The 22783-nt window shown below is 46.7% G+C and overlaps 2 protein-coding genes across 2 annotated transcripts; one reads left to right on the plus strand and one right to left on the minus strand.

Moving 5' to 3' along the window:
* Positions 1–5717: 5717 nt before the first annotated feature.
* Positions 5718–10746, minus strand: Dusp18 (dual specificity phosphatase 18). Its single transcript, XM_042667672.1, has 2 exons — positions 10562–10746; positions 5718–6470 (listed from the first exon to the last, which is right to left on the minus strand). Exon 2 carries the CDS (start codon positions 6409–6411, stop codon positions 5845–5847), a length of 567 nt encoding a protein of 188 aa, XP_042523606.1. The 5' UTR covers positions 6412–6470; positions 10562–10746; the 3' UTR covers positions 5718–5844.
* Positions 10747–10971: 225 nt separating this feature from the next.
* Positions 10972–21016, plus strand: CUNH5orf52 (chromosome unknown C5orf52 homolog). The gene is made up of 3 exons (XM_042667679.1): positions 10972–11260; positions 16399–16507; positions 20585–21016. The coding sequence occupies exons 1-3, from the start codon at positions 11013–11015 to the stop codon at positions 20774–20776; spliced, it is 549 nt and encodes a 182-aa protein (XP_042523613.1). The 5' UTR covers positions 10972–11012; the 3' UTR covers positions 20777–21016.
* Positions 21017–22783: the final 1767 nt, after the last annotated feature.

Below are 22783 nucleotides of genomic sequence, written 5' to 3' on the forward strand. Positions count from 1 at the left end.
CAGGAAGCAAGGAGATCACGAGACATGTTGTACTGGTCCAGTTATATAGATGACCCTAATATCTATCCAGCCAGCCAGCCAGCTACCTACTATGTGTATTTTATATAATACATATTAGGAAAATGGAGGAGAAAGGAAGGAACCAGGCTGGACTTGATCTTCCACAGGAAGGACTGTTCCTGAAGAACAGCAAGGGGCAGAAACCTTCCCACGGGATTGGAGTTTGTGCTAGGAGGTAGGGGTTGGAGTTAGGCTTTTGTGGGGTCTGAGCAAGGAAACAGAGGTTACTTGAGTCCAGTTCAGGGAAGGTGACTGCAGGTGCAGGCAGAGAATAGGGTAAGTATAGGGAAAGTTGACTCCCTTATCCAAGATCTCAAGCTTTTTAGCATTCAAACAGCTCTACACCTGTCTTGCCTGGATGGTTTGACCTTCTTGGGGTCTACTTCTCAGTCTTCCAACCCCTTAACTCTTTCCTGGTCACTCAGCTAGGCCTCAGAGTTCCCTACAGGTTAGGCCCACAATGCAGTGTTTACAGCCAAGGTTACCCTGCCTGCGTCAAGCACATCTGTGTATATCTAGAGTTTTGCCTGACATTTGTATGTAGCTAGGAAAACAGGGTGGGGGTCAATCCTTCATATTCTGTCTTTGGATACATAAAAAGATTAGGCCAACAGGGGAGAGGTAAGTCCTTCACATACTATCTATCTATCTATCTATCTATCTATCTATCTATCTATCTCTATGCACTATGGACAGACCACTCTATATTCTATATACGTACACTATATAGAATTCTCTAGTATGTATCTATACACTATATATCAGACTATAAATATATGTGTGTGTATATATCTCAGAATGAAAATCAAAATGGATTTACCCATGCTACAATTCCAAAATGAAACTAAATCATTATCCAGCCTTAGGAATCAGGAGAGGAAGAAAATAAAAATGAAATTTCTCAAATAAGCTGTTTCAAAAGGTCTAGCAAAGGTCCCTTCCACTCTAATTCTTTAATCCTTAAAAAAAAGTAATCTGAAGCAAACTGAAGTTAAAAAACTAGTTTTTGTTTCATGTTCTGTCTCTCTGTTTCTGTTTCTGCCCTATGATGACTAACTTTGAAGCTAGGCTTGGTGGTACACACCTATAATCCAGTACTTGGGAAAGTAAGGCAGGAAGATCTTAAATATGAAGCTACAATAGAGATTTTTATCTCAGAAAAAAAGCAAAAAGTAACTTTGAAATGATAAGTAAACTTCCTTCGTTCGTTCCTTCCTTCCTTCCTTCCCTCCCTCTATTTTTTGTTGTTGTTGGTGGTGGTCATGGAGCTTGAGCTCTAGGCCAAGGCACTGTTCCTCAGCTCTTCAGCTCAAGGCGAGCACTCTACTACTTGAGCCATAGCACCACTTCCAGTTTTCTGGTGGTTAATTGGAGATAAGAGTCTCACAGACTTTCCTGCCCTGGCTGGCTTTGAACTGCGATCCTCAGCTCTCAGCCTCCTGACTAGCCGGGATTGGGATTGCAGGCGTGAGCCACCAGCGCCCGGCCTCTCCCTCTCTCTTATTCACCTCTTTCACAGCCTTTCTCCTCTTATAAAATCAAACTCTTCAACTAAGCCCATTAAAACATACATTTTCTTTTGGAGAACAGAGTGGAAATTTAAGATCTTTACAATAAATTATTATAATTTTGTCATTTGCCAATATTATCATGAAATTTTGTGGCTTAAGGCCACAAGTATGTATTCCTCTTTTAGTACCACAGGATCAGGAATGTGGGTGTGGCTCAGTGGGGGTGGTTCTGGCTTAGGCTCTTGTGAAGCAGTGATTCAGTCTGGGTGTGATGATGTATGCCTGTTCTCCTACCAGTCTAGAAGTGGAGGATTGGGAGTTCAAGACTAGCCTGACCTATACAGTGAGCCTGTCTCAAAGCAAAACCAAAACCAAAACAAAACAAAAATCCCCAAAACAAAATCCTATCTATACGTGAGGCTGAGATCTGAAGATCATGGTTGGAAGCCAGCCAGGCAGCAAAGTCCTGTGAGACTTTTATATCTAATAATTACTGAAAAACTGAAAATGGCACTGTGGCTCAAATGGTAGAGCACTAGCCTTGAGCAAAAGAGCTCAGGAACAGTATCCAGGCCCTGAGTTCAAGCCCCATGACCAACAAAAACAAAAAAAAAAAACACACAACAAAAAAGTTATTCATATCTGTTGGCTGGAGGCCTTGGTTCCTGGCCATGTGACCCTCTCCTTAGGGCTCTGGAATGTTCTCATGATTTGAGCTGCTTTCTACCAGAATAATTCAAGACAGCAAGAGGCCACAAGGACCCTGTTGATCCAATCTCAAAGGTCACATTTGGCTCTATTAGATCCTCTTTAAAAATAAATTGTGTGTGTGTGTGTCTGTGTCTGTGTCTATTGTGTGTGCTGGTTCTGGGACTTGAACTCAGGGCCTTTCAATCTCTATTCTTTCTCACTCAGGGCCGGTGCTCTACCATTTCAGCCACACCTCTATTTCCAGCTATTTTGGTAGTTAATTGGAGATAAGAGTCTCACAGACCTTTCTGCCTGGATTGGACAAAACGCTTCTCTAAATGAGTTTAGCAAGGTCCCAAGTTAAAAGATCAACACCCAGTTGGGCAACCAATGGCTTATGCCTCTAAACCCAGCTACTACACATGAGGCTGAGATCTGAGGATTGCAGTTCAAGGCCAGCCTGGGCAGAAAAGTACCCATGAGACTCTCATCTCTAATAAACTACTCAAAAAAGCAGGAAGTGCCACTGAGACTCAAGTCTAGAGCACAAAGAAGCCCAGGGACAGCACCCAGGCCCCGAGTTCAGGCCCCAGGACCAGCAAAAAAAAAAAAAACCATCCCAGGGCTGGGAAGTTGGTTCAGTGGTAGAGCGCTTGCCTTGCATGCCTGAGGCCCTGGGTTCGATTCCTCAGCACCATATAAGCAAAAAGAAAAAAGCCGGAAGTGGCGCTGTGGCTCAAGTGGTAGAGCGCTAGCCTTGAGCTGAAGAGCTGAGGGACAGCGCCCAGGCCCAGAGTTCAGGCCCCACAACCGGACCAAAAAAAAAAAAAAAATCCCAAAAACAAAAAATCAAAGATCAACACCCAAATAATCATTGTTAGCATCTCTATGCTAACGATGAGCAACTAGAAAAAAGTTTCCCAAAAATGAAATAATTATTTAATTTATAAAGCTAACTGCACTACACAAGAAGTGATCATTGTAAGTGTAAATACCTTCTCTGTGCTGAAAACTACACCTGAATCAATGGAAAGATGTAATATATTCATAGATCAGAAGATTCCATATAGTAAAGATATCAATAGGCTCCCCGCTCCCCCCAATCAATCAATAGGCTTAATTCCAAGCAAAATTCTGGCAGGATTCCTGGGTTATTGATAAAGACAAGCTGATTGACTCAGAAAGCAAAGAAACAAAAACCACCAAAAAATTTTTTTAAAAGAATAAAACTGGAGAAAACAAACTTCTTGGTTTGAAGAGTTAATTACAAAGCCATAGTAATCAAGATAGCCATGTAGCACTAGTGAAGGTAAAGGTAGATATAATGTCCCCTGGCCATGGAAGTTTAGACCGGTGATTCCAGTACTCAGAGGCAGGGGGTTCAAGATTGAGGCTCCATGGTGAACCTGGGCTACATGGGCTACAGATGTGTCTGGGCTTTGAGACCCTCTCTCAAAAACAAACAAACAAAACAACTGGAGGTGTGGTTGAAGTGTCAGGGTGCCCACCTAACAGACCCAAGACCCAGAGTTCAATCCCCAGCACTGGGGGGGGAAGCCTTTATGGGTGGGTGTGGTGCCTCATGCCTGTCATGTGAGCTGCCCAAACAGGAGGATCTGGACCTGGGCACAAACACAAAACCCTATATGAAAAATAAAAGTTCAAACCCCGCTATCACCCAAACAATAATAAACCTCAAAGAACTGTATATCCCAAAGTTAACTTTATGGCATATTTATTTCAAATTTTTTCTTAAAACAAGAACTTTGAGACCAGTCTAGAATGGTGATTTTTTTTTTCTTCTCTCTGGATTTACTACATCTGACCCCTGGCTACTCCCTTTGTGAGAGTAGGGTTTGCAGGGAAAGGCTTAGAGAGAAAGCTTTGGGCCTTTCTGGGCTGGAGATGCACAGCTCTGGGTCAGGACATCAAGCCAAGCAGTGCATTTCTTTGTCTCATTCATTCATGATCTGAAAAGCTCAGGCTAGAACGACAGCGAGTGTTCGCTTAGATCCTGGCACCGCAGGTTTGGAGTGACTCTGGATTTCCAGGGCCTGCTGGAGCACTCATTTGTCCCTCTGACTTGTGCACGTGGATCCTGATGGCCAGCCAGCCTGGGCACTGGCTGGATAGTCAGCAATTCACCACCAAGCCTTTTGGTGACCCAGCTTTCCTCAGAGGAAACCCTGAAAAGGCGTCTAAGCCTGAGCCTCTTCTGAGGTGGAATGGAAAGTAGTTTTTCTCCCACACCGACTCTGGATAGAGCACTTTGTAAACAGTAAGTGGCTCTGTGCAGATGGAAGAAATGCCAATACGAAGTGGACTAGGGCGACATGTATTTTACCATGGTGGCCCAATTCCACTGTAAGTCCAGCCTAGAACACCAGAGTTGGGCCATTGTGGTGAAACCGTTGGTGGAGTCCACCAGGGTTCCTTGAGCACCTTTTGCGGGCCATGTATCCAGGAGGCTGGCACTGACTGGGAGAAGCTCATGATATGTTAAGACTCTGGCTCTGAAGGAATGAGGAATTATGGCAGGCTCATTCTAGGAGGGCTGCATGATTCCAGGCCTGCCAGCTGCACTGGGCACTAGTTTGTTGGTCCGGGCTTCTACCAGCCTCACCCTCTATGGCCAGCACTGCCACTTAACATGGTAGAAAACATAGCTCTACCATGTTATAATCAGTGAGCTTAATCTTGATATGTATTACAAGGGTAAAAGGTATAGCAACATCCAGGTGCTGGTGGCTTACCCCTGTAATCCCTGCTACTCAAGAGGCTGAGATCTGAGGATTACAGATCAAAGTCAGTTCAGGCAGAAAGGTCTGTGAGACTCATCTCTAATTAAGCACCAAAAAACTCAGAAGTGGCACTGTGGCTCAAGTTGTAGAATGCTAGCCTTGAGCCAAAAAGTTCAGGGGCAGTACCCAGGCTCCTGGTTCAAGCCCTGGGACTAAAAATCCCACCTCTAAAAAAAAAAAGCTATCTTGAGCCAGGCACCAGTGGCTCACACCTACAATCCTAATTAATTAGGAGACTGATATCTGGATGGTGGTTCAAAACCAGCCCAGGCACGAAAGTCTGTAAGACTCCTATCTCCCATTAACCAGCAAAAAGCTGGAAGTAGAGGTATGGCTTACGTGGCAGAGCACCAACCTTCATTGAAAAAGTAAGGGGTAGTACCTAGGCCTGAGTTTACCCAGTACTGGCACACATACCCCAAAAAAGAAATAAAAGAAACAAAAAGGGGGGCTGGGAAGGTGGCTCAGTGGTAGAGCGCTTGCGATGCATGCCATGAGGCCCTGGGTTCGATTTCTCAGCACCACATAAGCAGAAAAAAAAGCCAGAAGTGGCGTTTTGGCTCAAGTGGTAGAGTGCTAGCCTTGAGCTGAAGAGCTGAGGGACAGTGCCCAGACCCAGAGTTCAGGCCCACGACTGGACCCCCCCCCCAAAAAAAAGAAAAGAAACAAAAAGGTATTTGCCATGTTCCTGTACCAAGAAAAGTAGAAATGTTCAACTTCCAATCCTTGTATAGGATAAATGATGGTCTGTATCAACAATCAGCAGGGGCTGGCTGTGTGGCTCAGAGTGGTATCATCAAACGCACCTCCTTCTCATAGATGTCAGGGATCATTCCTACTGGGGAGCTGACCATGTGCATTGTATTCTTGCCAAACAGCTTGAACTCATAGTGGATGAGCTGCTCCCAAAAGCCACTGTTGGGCCGGATGATGGGCCGGCACGACTTGGTCCATGTGTGGGCATCCAGCAGAGACATGGCATGGTACTTCATGAGGTAGGCCAGGCACAGGGTGGCAGAGCGGCTCACACCAGCGGCACAGTGCAACAGCGTGCGGCCCTGCTTCAGCTCCACTTCGTGGATGTGGTCGGCGATGGGGTCGAAGAAGTCACAGAGACGTGAGCTGGGCATGTCAGCCACCGGCACCTGTGTGTACTGGATGTTCTCATGGAAGGTGTTGGCCACCTCCACCGAGACGTTGATGACTGTGGTGATCTGGTTGCTAGTTAGGAGGAGCTTGTTGTTGGCTGCTGCACCATTGCTGATATACAGGCTGCTGGTGATCTGAGAAAGGCCACTGATGGTGGGCTGCTGGCAAGGGGGCAATGAGGTACCTGGGGCTGCGGTCATCAAGGCCGTTAGAGATGGGTGAGGTCTGCATCCTTCTGATCGGTCATGACCCCCAAACACTGCAGGGAGGGAGAGGATGTTTAGAGGGAAGCTTCCCCCCCACACCTACCCCTACACAGGCTGACCCCAGGAGAATTCTGGAAAATGGATGACTGAGCCCCTGGGATATTCCAAGGCAGTCCTCTGACCATCAGAAAATTACTCAGATACCAGGCCTTGTCCCCAAACCAACAGTAACATTTTTGGGTAAGGCACACCAACCTACATTTTAGCATGTTTCTCATGTGGTCTGAGGTCCACAAGCCTACAGGACAATGAGCAAGCCACTGAGTCTGGCATTTCTTAAGCCTCCCCCTCCCACTCCCCTTCTATCTCATTGGGTATGTTCACTACATGCCTGGACTGTGCCCTTGCCTGGCTCTCCATCCCGAATCACAGAGCCCTCTCCCTTCTTCAAAATTCTCTCCTTTCACCAGATGCTGAAAGCTCATACATGTAATCCTAGCTGCTCAGGAAGCTGAGTTCTGAGGACTGAGGTTTGAAGCCAGCTGGGGCAGACAAATCTCCAAAACTCTTACCTCCAATTAACCAGTGAAAAGCCAGAAGTAGAGGTGTGGCTCAAGTAGTAGAGCATTAGCCTTGAGTGAAAAAAAAAAAAAAAAAAAACAAGCAAGAGTGCAAGGCCCTGAGTTCAAATTCTAGTACTGGCAACAAAACCAAAATCCAGTCTTTTCCTTCCAGCTCCTCTAAGTGGGAAACACTTGGGCTATCTCCTCTCTTGTCTTCTGGATAATGACCCAAATCAGTGACCCGAAACCAGAGCCCACAGGGCTGGAGTCACTGAAGGGGTTGAGTAAGGGTGGGGAAGGACCTGTGTCCCTTCTTCTGTCTCTTTGAAGAGGTAGGAGGTGTAATGTAAAACTGAAGTTAAGTAACAAAGTCCTACCTCATTAAACCCATCCCCGAGCCTCTCAGAGAGGGCACGGGAAGGGAGTGGCTAAGAGCTTCCTGGAGGCCAGCACTGACAGCCACTGTGAGCACAGAGGCCAGAGGCTAATCTTTAGCCACACAGACCACTGCCCAGGAAGGGCATGTGAGCCTATTGTTCATCTTCTAAGAAATCTCAGGACCTTTACTTTCCTAGTCCTAAAAAACAAAACAAAACACCCTGCAAAAAACTATACATTGTACTGGATGTCAATAGCTCACACCTATAATCCTATATACTCAGTAGGCTGAGATCTAAGGATTACAGTTCTAAGCCAACTCGAGTTGGAAAGTCCAAGAGACTCTTATCTCCAATTAACCATCAAAAAGTCAGAGGTAGAGTTGTGACTCATGAAGTAGAGTGCCAGCTTTGAGAGAAAAAGCTCAGGGATGGTGCCCAGGCCCTGAGTTTCAGGATAGGCACAACAAAAACAAAAAGAAGAAAAAAAAAGAAAGGAAAGGAAAGGAAAGGAAGAAGAAAAAGAGAAAAAAGGAAGGAAGGATAGAAGGAAGGAAGGAAAAGATTATACATCTCCCTAGGTCTCACTGAAAGAGGGATATCTTGATTTAATCACACCATTGGCAGTCTTAGCCAGAAAAGTAAGGACCTAATGCATCATCTATAGCAATGGCTGCCCACAGCCAGGCTAAGACGGAAATCTGTGGCCACAAATGGCCTGGCTGCTACTGACCTCTCCAACCTCCTATAAGCCTGCCCTGTTTCTTGAGGGCCTTAGCTAGACGGAACCACTGCCAATCCCTTCTAGCCATCTGTGCCTACGCTGAGCTCTCACCCAGAACCCTCTTTCCTCACAAGCTTGACACATCCTGGTCTGCTCCATTCAGCAAAGTTCAGTGGAGATCTGAGGAGCCCTTGGTCCAAGGGTTGCTTCCTTAAGGGAAATGCCCTGGGAGCACTCCACTCTGGACCCCTACACCCCCACACTTGATCAAGTCCTGGTTCTGGGTTTTTATAGCCTTGTGTTCCCCTCCTAACACTACTAAAGATGTGGCTTTGCCTTGAGCTAGGGTCTACTTCCCAAACATCTGTCTCCTCAGGAGACCTTGAGCACTCTAGGGTTACAATGGCCTATCTTCACTCCAGCTCCAACACCTGCCAGTGCTGAGTTCATGTCCTTACAGCCACAATTCTGCCTTTTAAGCAAAAGCTTGTCAGGTAAGGACATGTTTCTCTAGGATTTCAGGAGAGGAAGGACTGGTAGAAAGCAGATCCTAGTCTACTGAAGAGAAAGCCTAAAAGTTGTCCTGTCAAAGCCCAGATGCCAGGTTCTAGTGTATCCTGCTCATTCTAGGAAGGGCAGATGAGGCTGGTTTATTCTGAACATCATAGGGAGGACAAGGAGAAAGCCTTCTGACTCCAGGAGGATACCTAAATGCCAGGCAATGATCTGAACTCTATCAGAAAATACCCCAGAAAAGTGAAGCGAGGACACCCCTTCCTCCATCCCCACCCTGCCTACTGCTCAGTGATAACAGAAATAGAGGAGTCTGATGTTTTTCACGGTGACAACAAATGTACAGAAGAGACACTGTTCTGAAGTGTGGATAGTTAGGGGGGAAAGAGTCATGTCCATGCTAGTAAAAAAAAAAAAAAAAAGACTACTTGGGAAATAACAGGATTACAGTTTAAGGGCATCCTAGGCAAATTTGGCAAAAATCATATCTCAAAAGCAAGCCAGATATGGTGCTGTTAAGTCTGTGGTCTCAGTTACTCAGAGGCAGAGGTAGAAGAATGAAGGATTGGAATGAGCCTGGGCAAAGTTAGCTCAAGATCCTATCTGAAAAATAAACTAAAAACCAAAGGATTGAGGACATGGTTCAAAGTGATAGAGTGCAAGCACGAGGTCCTGAGATCCAAATCAGGGCACTGTATTAGGTGTTGGGGATACTGAAAAGTACACCTCAGTCATGGTCCCCCTATTCACGGAGTTCAGTCTAATGGAGAGATAGACATTAATTACAAGTACAACTAAGCAGGAAAATAGTAGTAAGCAACCATTATAGCCCACAGTTTTAAACTAAGGTCCTGTGCTCAGTTTCAATTAGATGAAAAAGTTAAATGAAATCACTCACAAGGAATTTCCACATCACCAAGCTCCAACTGTAACTGAACACGCCACTTAGGGTCAATTGGCACGGAAGCAATAGAAATGAGACACAATCAAATGTAAGGGTGCACAGGAAAGATCGTAGTGCATGGGCCCTGTTGAGCAGAAGGGAGTCAACACTGACCAGAGTGAAGACCTGGTTACCCCTCCAGCAAAGGCAGGAGGAAGCAGGTCTTTAATGGCTTGCTGGGATGGGCAACAGGTGGTCCTGAGGACTTCAGATGAAAGAGGATGGAGTAAAAGCCAAAGGGATTCGGGCACTGAAGCAGCTAGACCAGTTCTTATTGGCAATCATGCTGAATAGAATTTGACCCAAAGGTTAAGGCAGCAAAAGGAGATTAGAAATGCCCAACTCATTCATCTTGTTCCAATCACCCAAATATTTCCAGGTCTAAATGAAGCTAGTGTTTTCAGAAAAAAAAGTGGTCAGAGAAGCCTGGTGTCAGTGGCTCACATCTGTAATTCCAGGTCTGATCTTTAAAGCAACCTAATCAAACCTTGGTTTATCACAAGTGTCATAGAGAAACAGAAGAGTCAGGTACTAGTTGTGGGTCACCCAGCACAGTTTAAAAGCTGCTCCATTATAGGTGGAAGAAATCAGCAAAAAAAAAAACAAAAAAAAAAACCGTGGTAAAACTCTGCGTTATAAAAATGGAACAAAGCCGGGCGCCAGCAGTATTGCCTGTAATCCTAGCTACTCAGGAGGCTGAGATCTGAGGATCCCGGTTCAAAGCCAGCCTGGGCAGGAAAGTCCGTGGCACTCTGGTCTCCAATTAACCACCCAGAAACCGGAAGTGGCACTATGGCTCAAGTGGTAGAGCGCTCGCCTAGGGCTGAGGGACAGCGCCCAGGCCCAGAGTTCAAGCCCCATGACTGACAAAAAAAAGGGAACAAAGTCCACAGGCAGACAAGGGCGACTTGCCCCTTCCAAGGGAGGGTGTGTGTGTGTGTGGGGGGGGGGGTTCCTGGGGATTTAGCATTGGAATAGGCTTCTCGACCAGGAGACGCAGGAGACAAGGCCCCGTGGGTCTCACCTGCTACCCGCAGAGGGTGGGGAAGTCCCGGGCGAGGGTTTCTCGGGAGGGAGAAGATCGACCAGTTCCGGATCCTCGACGACGATCTCCGATCCTCGCACGCCCGAGGCTCTGATGGCTACTGTAACGGTGCCTCCCGGCGGGGAGGAACGGCTGGCGCTAGGTCTTCCGAGAAATTCCCACCTCTGTTCTGAGCGCGACGCGGCCTCGCCCGGGACTCGTTTTCCAAGCCAAGTGGAGCCGCCTCACGGCAGCTCGTCTCCATGGCAACGCGCTAGGCCTCCGCCCCCCCCCCATCCTGGCGGCTGTGGGGAGACCAGGCTACGAGAACGTCCCCTCCCTCGCAGGCCACGCCCCTTCGCGCGTCTCCTGGGCAACGCGCGAGAACTTCGCTTCCGGGGACCCTCGCTTTGTCTTCCTCTGCCTGCGCTGGCGCCAGTGCTCATCTACCATGGCTCACAGCCAGCCTACCGTTTTCCAGTCGTTGCGGGATATGAAAGGCACTACCCCGTACAAAAGTGACCCGGAATCGTCGACGGACGGTAACGTCGTTACGAAAGCTGCCTCTGCTTCCGGCGCCATCCGGAGCTTGGACTTCCGGCGCAGAAACTTTGACCACCGGCTTGAAAGTCGCCTCGGGGTCCAGTCGCAGACTTGCTTCCTGCGACCGCGGAGCGAGCAGCCTCTGGTGCCGTTCAGGTGCGGCTGGGTTGCCCTTTCACCCCCGGGCACAGCGCAAACTCTCGCACTCCCGAGGCGCGCCCCTAGACCCCCGAAATCCCGCTTTTCTCGTAGATCTGGCCCCCAGCTCCTCCCCCAGACCCACTCCAGGGCCTAACTCCTGCACATTTCCATCTGCAACCCAGCCCTGGACTTTCCATCTCCCAGGCTGGACCTCGGGTGACCCTCAGCGCCCTTTGGGGGTGAGTCCTGAACCAAGCAGAAGTCAAGCAAGAGCCAGATCTTCCCAAGCGAAAACCTGCCAGACATACTCCTCAGCAAAAGCCGGGCACCCGGGTGCCTGTATGTAATCATAGCTATTCAGGAGGCTGAGGTCTGAGACTACGGTTCAAAGCCAGTCAGGGCAGGAAAGTCCATGAGACTTAATCTCCAGTTAATCACCAAAAAGCCAGAAGTGGAACTGTGGCCCAAGTGATAGGACACCAGCCTTGGGTAAAAAAAAAAAAAGCTAAGGGACCAGCATCCAGGCCCTGAGTTCAAGCCTCAGTACCAGCACAAAACAAACACCCCCCCCCCCATTAAAAAAAAAAAAAAAAACCCTCCAGTTCCTTCTGCTTGGCCCCAATCCAAACAAACCCTCTCACCTACTCCTAGCTTTCACCCTCAGGCTCCCAGAGACTTCACTGGAAAACAATTTGGTTCAAAATAACCATTATTTGGATTATCTCCAATCATTGCCCTTTTCCTTTCTTGCTAGTACTGTATCTGTAAGTTTAGTACACTACTAAGTAAAGAGTGTTTTGTGCATCCTTAAGTAAATTTAGGCTTTTTGTTTGCTGCACTGGGGTTTGAAGTCAGGATCTCACCCTTGCCAGGCAAGTGCTCTCCTACTTCGTTACATTGTTGAGATAGGATACCATTTTATACTTAGGGTGTGGCCCAAATGGTCTTTTAAAAAAAAAAAAAAAGGAGGAAGTTCTTCATTTAGGACAGCTGGCCTGGGTTAAAATGTACTCACATTTCGAGTGCTCACAGCCACACCCAGCCATTGTTGGTGATGGAGTCTTGTAAACCCTTTTTTTCCCCCCTGGGGCTGGCAAGTAGCTAGGACTGCAGGCTTCAATCACTGAACCTGGCTTAGAAATTCATTTGGTTTTTTGTTTTGTTTTGCCTCTAAATGTGCTTTGAGAGACTTATGTATGACTCAGCCTTTCCCATCAGCTCATGTCTGCCATGTTGTCCTACACAGAGGTTAAAAAAAAATGCAGTGGGCATGAGGGATGCAGAGGTATGACTCAGGATAGAACTCCAGCCTTGAGTGAAAAACTAAGGGACAACATGAGACCTTCAGTTCAAGCCCAGTGCCTATCCCCTTACCTCCCCCCCCCCCCAAAAAAAAAAAAAAAACAGAACAGGGCAAGGGAGTTTGAGGATGCTTACTTTGTTCATACTTTTTTTTTTTTTTGGTCGGTCTTGAACTCTGGGCTTGGGCACTGTCCCTGCGCTCTTCAGCTCGGGGAGCACACTACCGCTTGAGCCACAGCGCCACTTCTGGTTTTCTAGTGGTTTATTGGAGATAAGAGTCTCACAGACTTTCCTGCCTGGGCTGGCTTTGAACCGCGATCCTCAGATCTCAGCCTCCTGAGTAGCTAGAATTACAGGCATGAGCCACCTGTGCCCGGCTCATACTTGTTTGTAAGTACAACAACAGCTGGGTGCCAGTGGCTTGCACCTGCAATTCTAGTTACTCAGGAGGTTGAGATCTGAGCATTCTGGTTCAAAGCTAACTGGTCAGGAAAGTCCATGATGCTCTCATCTCCAATTAGCTGAGAGAGAAGAAGAGAGAGAGAGAGAGAGGGAAAGAGGGAGAGAGGAGAGGAGGCTGGAAGTCAAACTGTTGTTCAAGTGATAGAGCACTAACCTTTAGCACTTAAAAGCTCAGAGACAGGGCTAGGAATTTGGTTTAGTGGTAGAGTGCTTGCCTAGTGTGCATGAAGCTCTGGGTTTGATTACTCAGTACCACATAAACAGAAAAGGCCAGAAGTGGCGCTGTAGCTCAAATGGTAGAGCGCTAGCCTTGAGCAAAGGGAGCTCAGGGACAGTACCCAGGCCTTGAGTTCAAACCCCAGGATTGGCAAAAAAAAAAAAAAAAAAAGCTCAGGGACAGTGAGCGCCCAGGCTCTGAGTTCAAGCCCCTGAACTGACACATACAACACACACACACACACACACACACACACACACACACACACACACACACGACCATTGTTACAAATTGGCTGAAAATGTATTTGGAAAAAAATGTCAAATTCTCCAAAATGTTTTACCTTTCAGAAACTGTCTTTTTATTCTAGTGTGTGTGTGTGTGTGTGTGTGTGTGTGTTTGCACGCGCGCACATGGGCACGTGCTGGTACAAGGCCTTGAATTCGGGGCTTTGAGTTCTTGTTTGCTCAAGGCTGGCTGTCTACCACTTGAGCAATACCTCTGGTCAACAATTTGTTAATTGGAGTTGGAGTCTTGTGGACTTTTCTGCCTGGGTTGTTTTTGAATCTCAGTCCTCCATGTCTCAGCCTCCTGAGTAGCTAGGATTACAAGTGTGAGCCACTAGTACCAAGCACAATTTTATCCTAATTATAAGAGGAGTGTATACTTAGAGGAAAATGAGATAGACCAGCAAAATGATGTGTATGATTCTAGGTTTATCCACATATACATATTATAATTTACTATTTTTTCTTCAGTATTGGTTGGTTTTGATATAGGGTCTCCCTTTTTGCTGGGACTGGCATGGACTACAATCGTATTTATGCTTCCCACCATAGCTGAAATGGTGGGAATATGCTACCACACTGATCACTTTCTGTTGAGATGGGAGTTTCTGGGGTTTTTTTTGTTTTTTTTTGCCCCGGCTTGCCTGAAACTGCTGTCCTCACAAATTCTACCTCCTGATTAGCTGGGTATAGATATGAGCCACAGGCACCCAGCTGTCATACCTACTAAAAAAATCACAATTGAAATATAAACCTGTGGAATTGTAACAGTAAAATCTTCCTCTGTATAACTATATGTAAGCTAGTAAAGATAAACAAAATCATTTAAAAAATAGCCTCAAAAATACATCACAAAAAGTACACTGTTGGCTTTTTCCCCCATTTAGTACACCAAGGATGTTTATATATGATTATATGTATTTTTTTGTTTTTATTTTTGTTGGTCTCAGGGTTTGAACTGAGGGCCTGGACACTGTCCTTGAGCCTCTCTGTGCTCAAGGCTAGCACTCTACCACTTGAGCCACAGCACCACTTCTGGCCTTTTCTGTGTATATGGTACTAGGAATCGAACCCAGGGCTTCATGCATGCTAAGCAAGCACTCTACCACTAAGCTACATTCCCAGCTGACTATATGTATTTTACTGTATGATTTGCCAATATTAACTTGCTTTCTGGTTGTTGCACATTTACTTTCCAAACTTTAGGATCTAAACAGTAGCCTGAGTTCAATCCTCAGTATAAAGAAAAAGAAAAAGAAAAGCTATCCAGAGGAAATGATGCACACCTGAAATCCTGTCACTTGGGAGGCTGAAGTAGGAGAACGTTTGAGGATAGACTAGTCTACATAGGAAGACTCAGTCCAAAAAGTAAAGAAAGAGAAAAAGGAAATATAAACATTTTTAAGAAAGCAGAACAGTTTAAAGGAGTGTATTTCTAAAGCAAGGTGTAAGTAACCAAATTACCAAAAAGTGAAACATTCAGTGTCTGAGTTTTTTTTAATCAATGAATCATCTTGTCCAAAGTGTGTTTTTGTGTGTCAGTACTGGACTTGAACTCAGAGCTTCATACTCTCACTTTGCTTTTCCCTCAAGACTGGCACTTTACCACTTGAGCCATACCTCCACTTTTTGGTAGAGCCACCTCCTCATTTTGTCCACATTGTTTTCTTTTTAAACCTCTAGCTGCCTCGTACCCCACCCTACCCCTTCCCACTCTACTCCATCATCTGCCTCTCATTCTCTAGAGTCCCCTAAATTCCTTTCCCCCAAACATCCCTCACTTTCTTTCTTTTTTGTTGGTTGTAGGGCTTGAACTCCCCGCCTGGGAGCTGTCCCTGAGCTCTTCCACTCAATGCTAGCCCTCTACCACTTGAGCCACAGCACCATTTCCGGTTTTCTGGTGGTTTATTGGAGATAAGAGTCTCACAGACTTTCCTGCCCGGATTGACTTTGAACTGTGATTCTCAGATCTCAGTCTCCTGAGTAGCTAGGATTACAGACATGAGCCATGGGCACCTAGCTAGCTTTCCTTTCTTTTCTTCCTTCCTTTCTTCCTTCCTTCCTTTCCTTTCCTTCCTTCTTTCCCTCCCTTCTTCCTTTTTTTTTTTTGCTGGTCATAGGGCCTGAACCCTGGATCCTGGGCGCTGTCCCTCAGCTCTTCAGTTCAAGGCGAGCAACCTACCACTTGAGCCACAGCACCACTTCCAGCTTTTTCTGCTTATGTTGTGCTGAGGAATTGAACCCAGGGCCTCATGCATGCAAGGCAAGCACTCTACCACTGAGCCACCTCCCCCCCCCCCCCCCGTCTTTCTTTTTGTGTGTAATGGGGCTTGAACTCTGGGCCTGGGCAATGTCCCTCAGCTCTTCAGCTCAAGACTAGCACTCTACCATAGCACCACTTCCAGTTTTCTGGTGGTTTATTGGAGATAAAAGTCTTAGAGGCTTTCCTACCCAGGCTGGCTTTGAACTGTGATCCTCAGATCTCAGCCTCCCGAGTAGCTAGGATTACACTGGTGCCCAGCTCACTAGCTCACTCACTCTTCCCTCCCTCCCTCCCTCCCTCCCTTCCCTCCCTCCCTTCCCTCCCTCCCTCCCTCCCTCCCTCCCTTCCTTCCTTCCTTTCTTCCTCCTCCTCCTCCTCCTCCTCCTCCTCCTCCTCCTCCTCCTCCCCCTCTTCCTCCTTCTTTTTGGCTTTTCTGGATAAAGAGGACCTAACCCTTTACACACTTTGTCCACAAAATATAACTTAATGGCTACTCCGGTCTGTCTGACAATTACGGGAAATCAGGGCTTGTCATAAGCAAGAGTCCTTAACTTCTGTAGGACGTCAGCCTGTCAAGTTCTGGCCATTTCTAACCTTTTCCATTTTATCCTCTCCATTTCAGTGTAATGAATTCCGTTGAAGCTGCTGTGAAAAAACTTTTACCCAAGAGCTGTTTGTCCCGGGTGATCATTCGGGACAACCTCAGTGCACTGCGAGTCTCTGAGCCAAAGGTAAAATAGCTAGAAGGATTTATGTTTTCTACTGCTAGGGCCCCACCCATCCTCATTTCCCAATCCCAGTATCCTGAGGTGGGCAGGCCCCATTTTTTTCCAGTCCTGGGGCTTGAACTTAGGGTGTGGGTGCTGTCCCTGAGCTTTTTCACTCAATGCTAGTGCTCTACCTCTTGAGCCACAGCTTCACTTCTGGCTATTTTGGCGATTAATTGGAGATAAAAGTCACACAGACTTTCTTGCCTTGTCTGGCTTGGAACCACAATCCTTAGATCTCATTCTCCTGAGTAACTAGTAGCTAGTAGCCTCAGCCAGGCCACATTTTTACACATGAAGCAGATGATATAAACCAGTGACTTGCTCAGACATGTCACACCTGTTTTCCTGTTTTCCCTGAGCTGAAGGGGCCAGAGAGAAAGACTCCATGACACTAGTACCGCAGATCCTCGAGCTTGAATCAGCAGCAATACTGCCCATCATGCTTCCCCTCCCCCATAAAGGTCATCCCCATTTTCCAGATGAGAATTGAGGCTCTTCTCCCACTGTTAGTGTATGGATAGGTAGGATTTGACCCGCTTATTGGAAATCTCAGGTGCAGTCACGCTGTTGATTCTTTTGGACATTGATGAATTCATGGCCTACTCCAGACAGATACTATTAAACACTGGAAGAGAAAAGTGAACAAGATAATCTAAGACCAGACTCATTTCAAGCAGAGCAGGCAGCTCTTCCTACTGCTGCGCTTCCTTACATGTTCAGGGTCAAATCTGGGTGGGCCCTTGGGATTCTGTCATTGAAAAGAGCTGGAGAACCTTAAAGATTCTCTTAAGGGCCAAGAAAGCCAAAAGCAAGGGCTAGAGCTCAGTGGAAGAGCTCTTGCCTTGCCGATGCTAGGCCCTGGGCTCTGTCCCCAGTACTACAAAAACTAAACCAGGGGCTGGGAATATGGCTTAGTGGGAGAGTGCTTGCCTAGCATGCATGAAGTCCCGGGTCTGATTACTCAGTACCATATAAACAACAACAACAAAAAAAGCTGAAAGTGGTGCTGTGGCTCAAGTGGTAAAAGAGTGCTAGCCTTGAGCAAAAGAAGCTCAAGGGCAGTACCCAGGCCCTGAGTTCAAGCCCCAAGACTGGAAAAGCAAACAAACAACAATAAAAAGGGGGCTGGGAAGGTGGCTCAGTGGTAGAGCACTTGCCTTGCATGCATGAGGCCCTGGGTTCGATTCCTCAGCACCACATAAGCAAAAAGAAAAAAGCCGGAAGTGGCGCTGTGGCTCAAGTGGTAGAGCGCTAGCCTTGAGCTGAAGAGCTGAGGGACAGCGCCCAGGCCCAGAGTTCAGGCCCTATGACTGGACTGCCCCCCCCCCAAAAAAAAACCAACAAAAAACTAAATCAAACTAGAGTGGTGATCTGTAACCTGTATATCTCTCCCCCTGTTAAAATTCCCATAGCGAGGTACAGTGGAAATAGGGTGGATTTGGGGATGAGCAGGCCAGCTAGTTGTCCTCTAGGGCTTACTTTTCTTTTCTTTTTTTTTTTGGGGGGTGGGGGGGGTCCAGTCATGGGCCTGAACTCTGGGCCTGGGCATTGTCCCTCAGCTCTTCAGCTCAAGGCTAATGCTCTAGCACTTGAGCCACAGCGCCACTTCTGGCTTTTTTTTTTTCTGCATATGTGGTGCTGGGAAATCGAACCCAGGGCCTCATGCATACAAGGCAAGCGCTCTACCACTGAGCCACCTTCCCAGCCCTAGGGCTTACTTTTCTCATTGATAAAACAGGATGGTGGCTCATGCCTAGCTACTCAGGAGCCAGAGATCTGATGACTGTGATTCAAAGCCAGCCAGGGCAAGAAAATCTGTGAGACTATTATATCCAGTTAGCCATCAGAAAACGGGAAGTAGAGCTGGGACTCAAAGTAGCAGAGTACTAGCCTTGAGCAAAAAAGGCTCAGGGACAATGCCCCGGCCCTGAGTTCAAACCCCACCAAAAAAAAAAAAAAAAAAAGCCCAATTAGCTGAGCACCAGTGGCTCACACCTGTCATCCTAGCTACTCAGGAGGGCGAGATCTGAGGATCGCAGTTCAAAGCCAGCCCAGGCAGAAAAGTCTGTGAGACTGTTTATCTCCAGTTAACCACCAGACAACTGGAAATGGTGCTGTGGCTCAAGTGGGGTAAATATTTCGCCTTGAGCTGAAGAGCTGAGGGACATTGTCCAGGCCCAGAGTTCAAGCCCCACAACTGATATTTAAAAAAAAAAAAAATGCACAACAGCAAAAAAAAAACAAAAAAAAAAAACCACAAGATGAATTAAGACACTTTCAGTTCCAGGTTATATAAACTGAATTTGAAGTAATTCAAGCAAATTAAATAGGGCAGGGTGCCTATGTGTGGGAAGAGAAAAGGCTCCTACACCATTCAACTTCTATTTTCTTTTCACCTATTTTCTTTCATTTTGGGTGGAAGCCATACTGAGGTTTGAACTTCATGCTTGCTAGGCAGGTGCTCTACCTCTGGGACATACTTGCAGCTCATCTGCCGTCTTCTGAATGTTGCCCTGAGCAGGGTGGCTGTCTCCTGCCTGGGATAGGAGAGCCTGGCTTCTGCTGTCATTCCAGTTAGACAAATCCTGGAGAAGGACTGCGGTTTAGCTCAAGTTGAGTCATGGGCCTGGCTCATGCTCAGTTATAGCAGCCTGGTGGGATGGGGTGTGAGCTAACCTAGCTGGCCCCATCCAAATTTTACTAAACTGGAATCTCTGGGGTCTGTATTCTTGTCATGCATCTGTCAAAACCAGATGTCAGCAAGATGTCAAAACCACTGGTTGAACTGTTTTCAAAGGCACCCCTCTCATTTGCCATCTACGCTACCCTCAAAATAATCATGTCAACATTGACTGATCTTTAGGAAGTACTTTTTTGCATGAATTAACATGTGCTACGTCTTCAAATCATTACTAAAATTAAACATCAAGTTTATTAGAACCCCCTAGAAAAACTTGTTATGGACACCCACGATCCCATCCAGATTCATTTTTCTACTTGTTCCCAGCCTCCCCATCCTGGACAACCCAATGTTGACACTCCCTTGCAACCTTCTCCCTCCCCTTCCTTCCTTTTCTCCTTCTTCCCTGGGGAAGGAACTCAGGCCCCTCACCTGTTCTAAGCAGTACTCATCTAACTCATCTAACCCCTAGTGAACTTTTTCAGGGCTAAGTAACTTTCTGCCTGGCTTAGAAATATGTGTCCCATCTCTTGGTTGATTATATTATAGCACCAAGAACACCTGCAGCTAATATTTTTTAGCATTCTTTCCAGCAGCACAACTAGCTTATTGGAATAAATCACTCAATGAGTAGAGCAGCCGGGCCCCGGTGGCTCATGCCTGTAATCCTAGCTACTCAGGAGGCTGAGATCTGAGGATAGTGGTTCAAAGCCAGCCTGGGCAGGAAAGTCTGTGAGACTCTTATCTCCAATAAACCACTAGAAAACTGGAAGTGGTGCTGTGGCTCAAGTGGTAGAGCATTTGCTTTGAGCTTGATTGAGAGCACAGGGACAGTGCCCAAGCCCAGAGTTCAAGTCCCATGACCAAAAAAAAAAAAAAAAAGAAAAGAAAAAAAAAGAAAAAAAGAGTAAGACAGTAGGCCTTCCCAGACTTTACTGTGTTGGAGATAGGACAGGAATTGTAGAATTCACAAGACATAAGAAGTGTTACAGATAATATGTGAAAAGCACTATGGGTAAGAGACAGGCGAATCCTCTATCACTCTGGGTCATAGGAATGCAAACCACAACCCATTTCTTTTGGAATAGTTTTCAACTAGACATCCTATTAAGGTCAAAGTAAAGCCTTTAACTGCACTCCATCAGAAGGCACCAACCAAAGTGGTTATCCAGTTTCCTGCCTACTTTTTACAAACAGAGAAATAGTCTTCCTGTGAGTCAGAGATGTTCTAGATAAATATTGGGTCCAGCAGGGCCATCTGCCTCTCACCTATGAGCAGCCTCAGCTGCCTCTCCTGCTTTGAAGTGGCTTCTTGACCTTAACCTTACCTGTGGGTTTGTTTGTTTGTTTTTTGTAAGATAAGAACATCTGACAAGACCAAGAAAAGGATGAGCCACTTGCACGATCACTTGAAAAAAAAGTTCGTAACAGAGCAGCAGCGTAAGCTGGGGAACTGGAGACAGGAGTCCCTGGACATCCAGCAGTACTTGGACAACCTGCGGGTTCACAAGGCACAACTCCAGTCTCGCAAGGCAAACCAACCTCCCTAGTTATGACCTTTGAGAATCACAAGTCAGACCCAAGAAGAACTTGAAAGGAGCCAAGCCACACCATCAGAACAATGAAACAAGACCAATAGACAGCAGAACATAAACACCCTCAGCAGTTCTAATTGTCTGTGTCTTCTAATATCTCCTGTCCTCTAGCCTAAAAAGTCCTGATTGATAGTCCCTTGGATGCTCAGGCAAGAGGCTGAATCAAGCCAGCCTCCAAGATTTGGGCAAAGATGAACCTTCCCCCACCCCCACCCCCCTCCTCCTTCCTTTCCCTTTCTTTCCCTTCCTAGGAATTGAACCCAAGACCTTGCATATTCTCAGCCCAGCACATGTTCTACCACTGACCTATCAGTCCTAGGGCTTAACTCAGGGCCTGGGCACTGTTCTGAGGGTTTTTTCCCTGAAGGTTAGTGCTGTACCACTTGACCCATAATTCCACTTCTGTCTTTTTCTGGTGCTTAATTGAAGATAAGAGTTTCACGTACTTTCCTGTATAGGCTGGCTTCAATCTGGAATCCTCAGATTTTCTGAGGAGTTAGGATTTACAGGTGTGAGCTACTGATGCCCAGTACTTTTTGTTGTTGTTGTTGTTGGTTGTGGGGCTTGAACTCTGGGCCTAGGCGTTGTCCCTCAGCTCTTCAGCTCAAGGCTAGTGCTCCACCACTTGATCCACAGTGCCACTTCCAGTTTTTCTGGTGGTTTATTGGCTTTGTACATTTATTTTTAAGTTAGAAGAATCGCATTTTAGCCAGGCACCAATGGCTCATACACACCTGTAATCCTAGCTACTCAGGAGGCTGAGATCTGAGGATCACTGTTCAAAGCCAGCCCAGGCAGGAAAGTCTGTGAGTCTCTTCATCTCCAGTGAACCACCAGGAAACTGGAAGTGGCTCTGTGGCTCAAGTGGTAGACCTCTTGCTTGATGAAGAGCTCAGGTACAGTGCCCAGGCCCAAAGTTCAAGTCCTACAACCACCAACAAACAAACAAACAAAAATCCTAACCCCCCCACCCCCTTTTACAGATGAGGACCAGAAAGGTAGTTTGACTTTGCCCACAGTCACACAGAAAATTAGTAGTAGAGAACTAAAACCAGGTGTGTGTCCTGACTCCTGTGATGATTCTGCATCATGACAGCTGCTCGGGGAGGACCTCGGTCCTCCAGGTAGCCATTGGAAGCTGTCTTCAGAAGTTCTCATTCTCCTCCCCGGCATTGCCTCCTGCTGCTTGGCACCATTCAGTGGCTTTTCTCATAAGCTGGTGTTCTCAGCTATTCCAGAGCCCTGAAGGGTCAGATCAGGAGTGGAAAGGCAGACACATGTTCATGATGCTTGATTTCCCCTTTTATGGACTTTCTTTGAGAACTAGAGGCTGCTACTTTTTAGTGAGAGCTCAAACTCCCCCCCCCCTTTCCATTTGAATTCAGAACCTTGTGCTTCTGAGGCTCTACTACTTGAGTCACACCCCGAGACCAGACCTTTGATGGTTATTTTGGAGATGAAACCTGGGGAACTCGTCTGCCTGGGCTGGCCTCTAATCACAAGCTTCCAGATCTTAGCCCCTTAAAGACTGCAAGCGTGAACCACCAGTGCTCAGCGTCTGTCACTTTTCATTCATCGCTAACATAAAGCATCCAGTTTTCCAGCTTTAAAAAATTATGTGTATTGTGCCACAGCTTTGTTCCATAGCCCACAGCGACACCCACTGGTGCCTCTTGATAAATGACATGCAGAAGAGATAGTTATTGTTGGGCCTCTCCATCTGGTGGCGAGACCAGATATAATCCCCAGGGTAACCACTGCAAGAGGCAACCATCTAGGTGGTAGGACCCCCTGAGTCCTGTCACTAGACCAGCAGGAAAGGACATTGCTAGCTAGCACCCAGATGAGAACACTTTGGCCTCTCATTTCAGTCTTATTCTTTATCTGCCCATGTGTTCTGTGTCCTGGGCTCAATCTTCAGCACTTCTCTTCGAATGAGGACAAGGGAAGGGAAAGGCACAG

The sequence above is a fragment of the Dipodomys spectabilis genome, unplaced genomic scaffold, assembly GCF_019054845.1.
Source record: "Dipodomys spectabilis isolate Male_0828 unplaced genomic scaffold, ASM1905484v1 ptg000416l, whole genome shotgun sequence".
Taxonomy (NCBI): Eukaryota; Metazoa; Chordata; class Mammalia; order Rodentia; family Heteromyidae; genus Dipodomys; species Dipodomys spectabilis.

Excerpts from the sequence above, each read along its gene's own strand:
- Dusp18 (XM_042667672.1), bottom strand. The coding sequence starts at position 6,411 with ATGACCGCAGCCCCAGGTACCTCATTGCCCCCTTGCCAGCAGCCCACC.
- CUNH5orf52 (XM_042667679.1), top strand. The coding sequence starts at position 11,013 with ATGGCTCACAGCCAGCCTACCGTTTTCCAGTCGTTGCGGGATATGAAA. Across the intron at positions 11,261-16,398 it reads CAGCCTCTGGTGCCGTTCAG|TGTAATGAATTCCGTTGAAG; the intron begins GTGCGGCTGGGT and ends TCTCCATTTCAG. Across the intron at positions 16,508-20,584 it reads TGCGAGTCTCTGAGCCAAAG|ATAAGAACATCTGACAAGAC; the intron begins GTAAAATAGCTA and ends GTTTTTTGTAAG.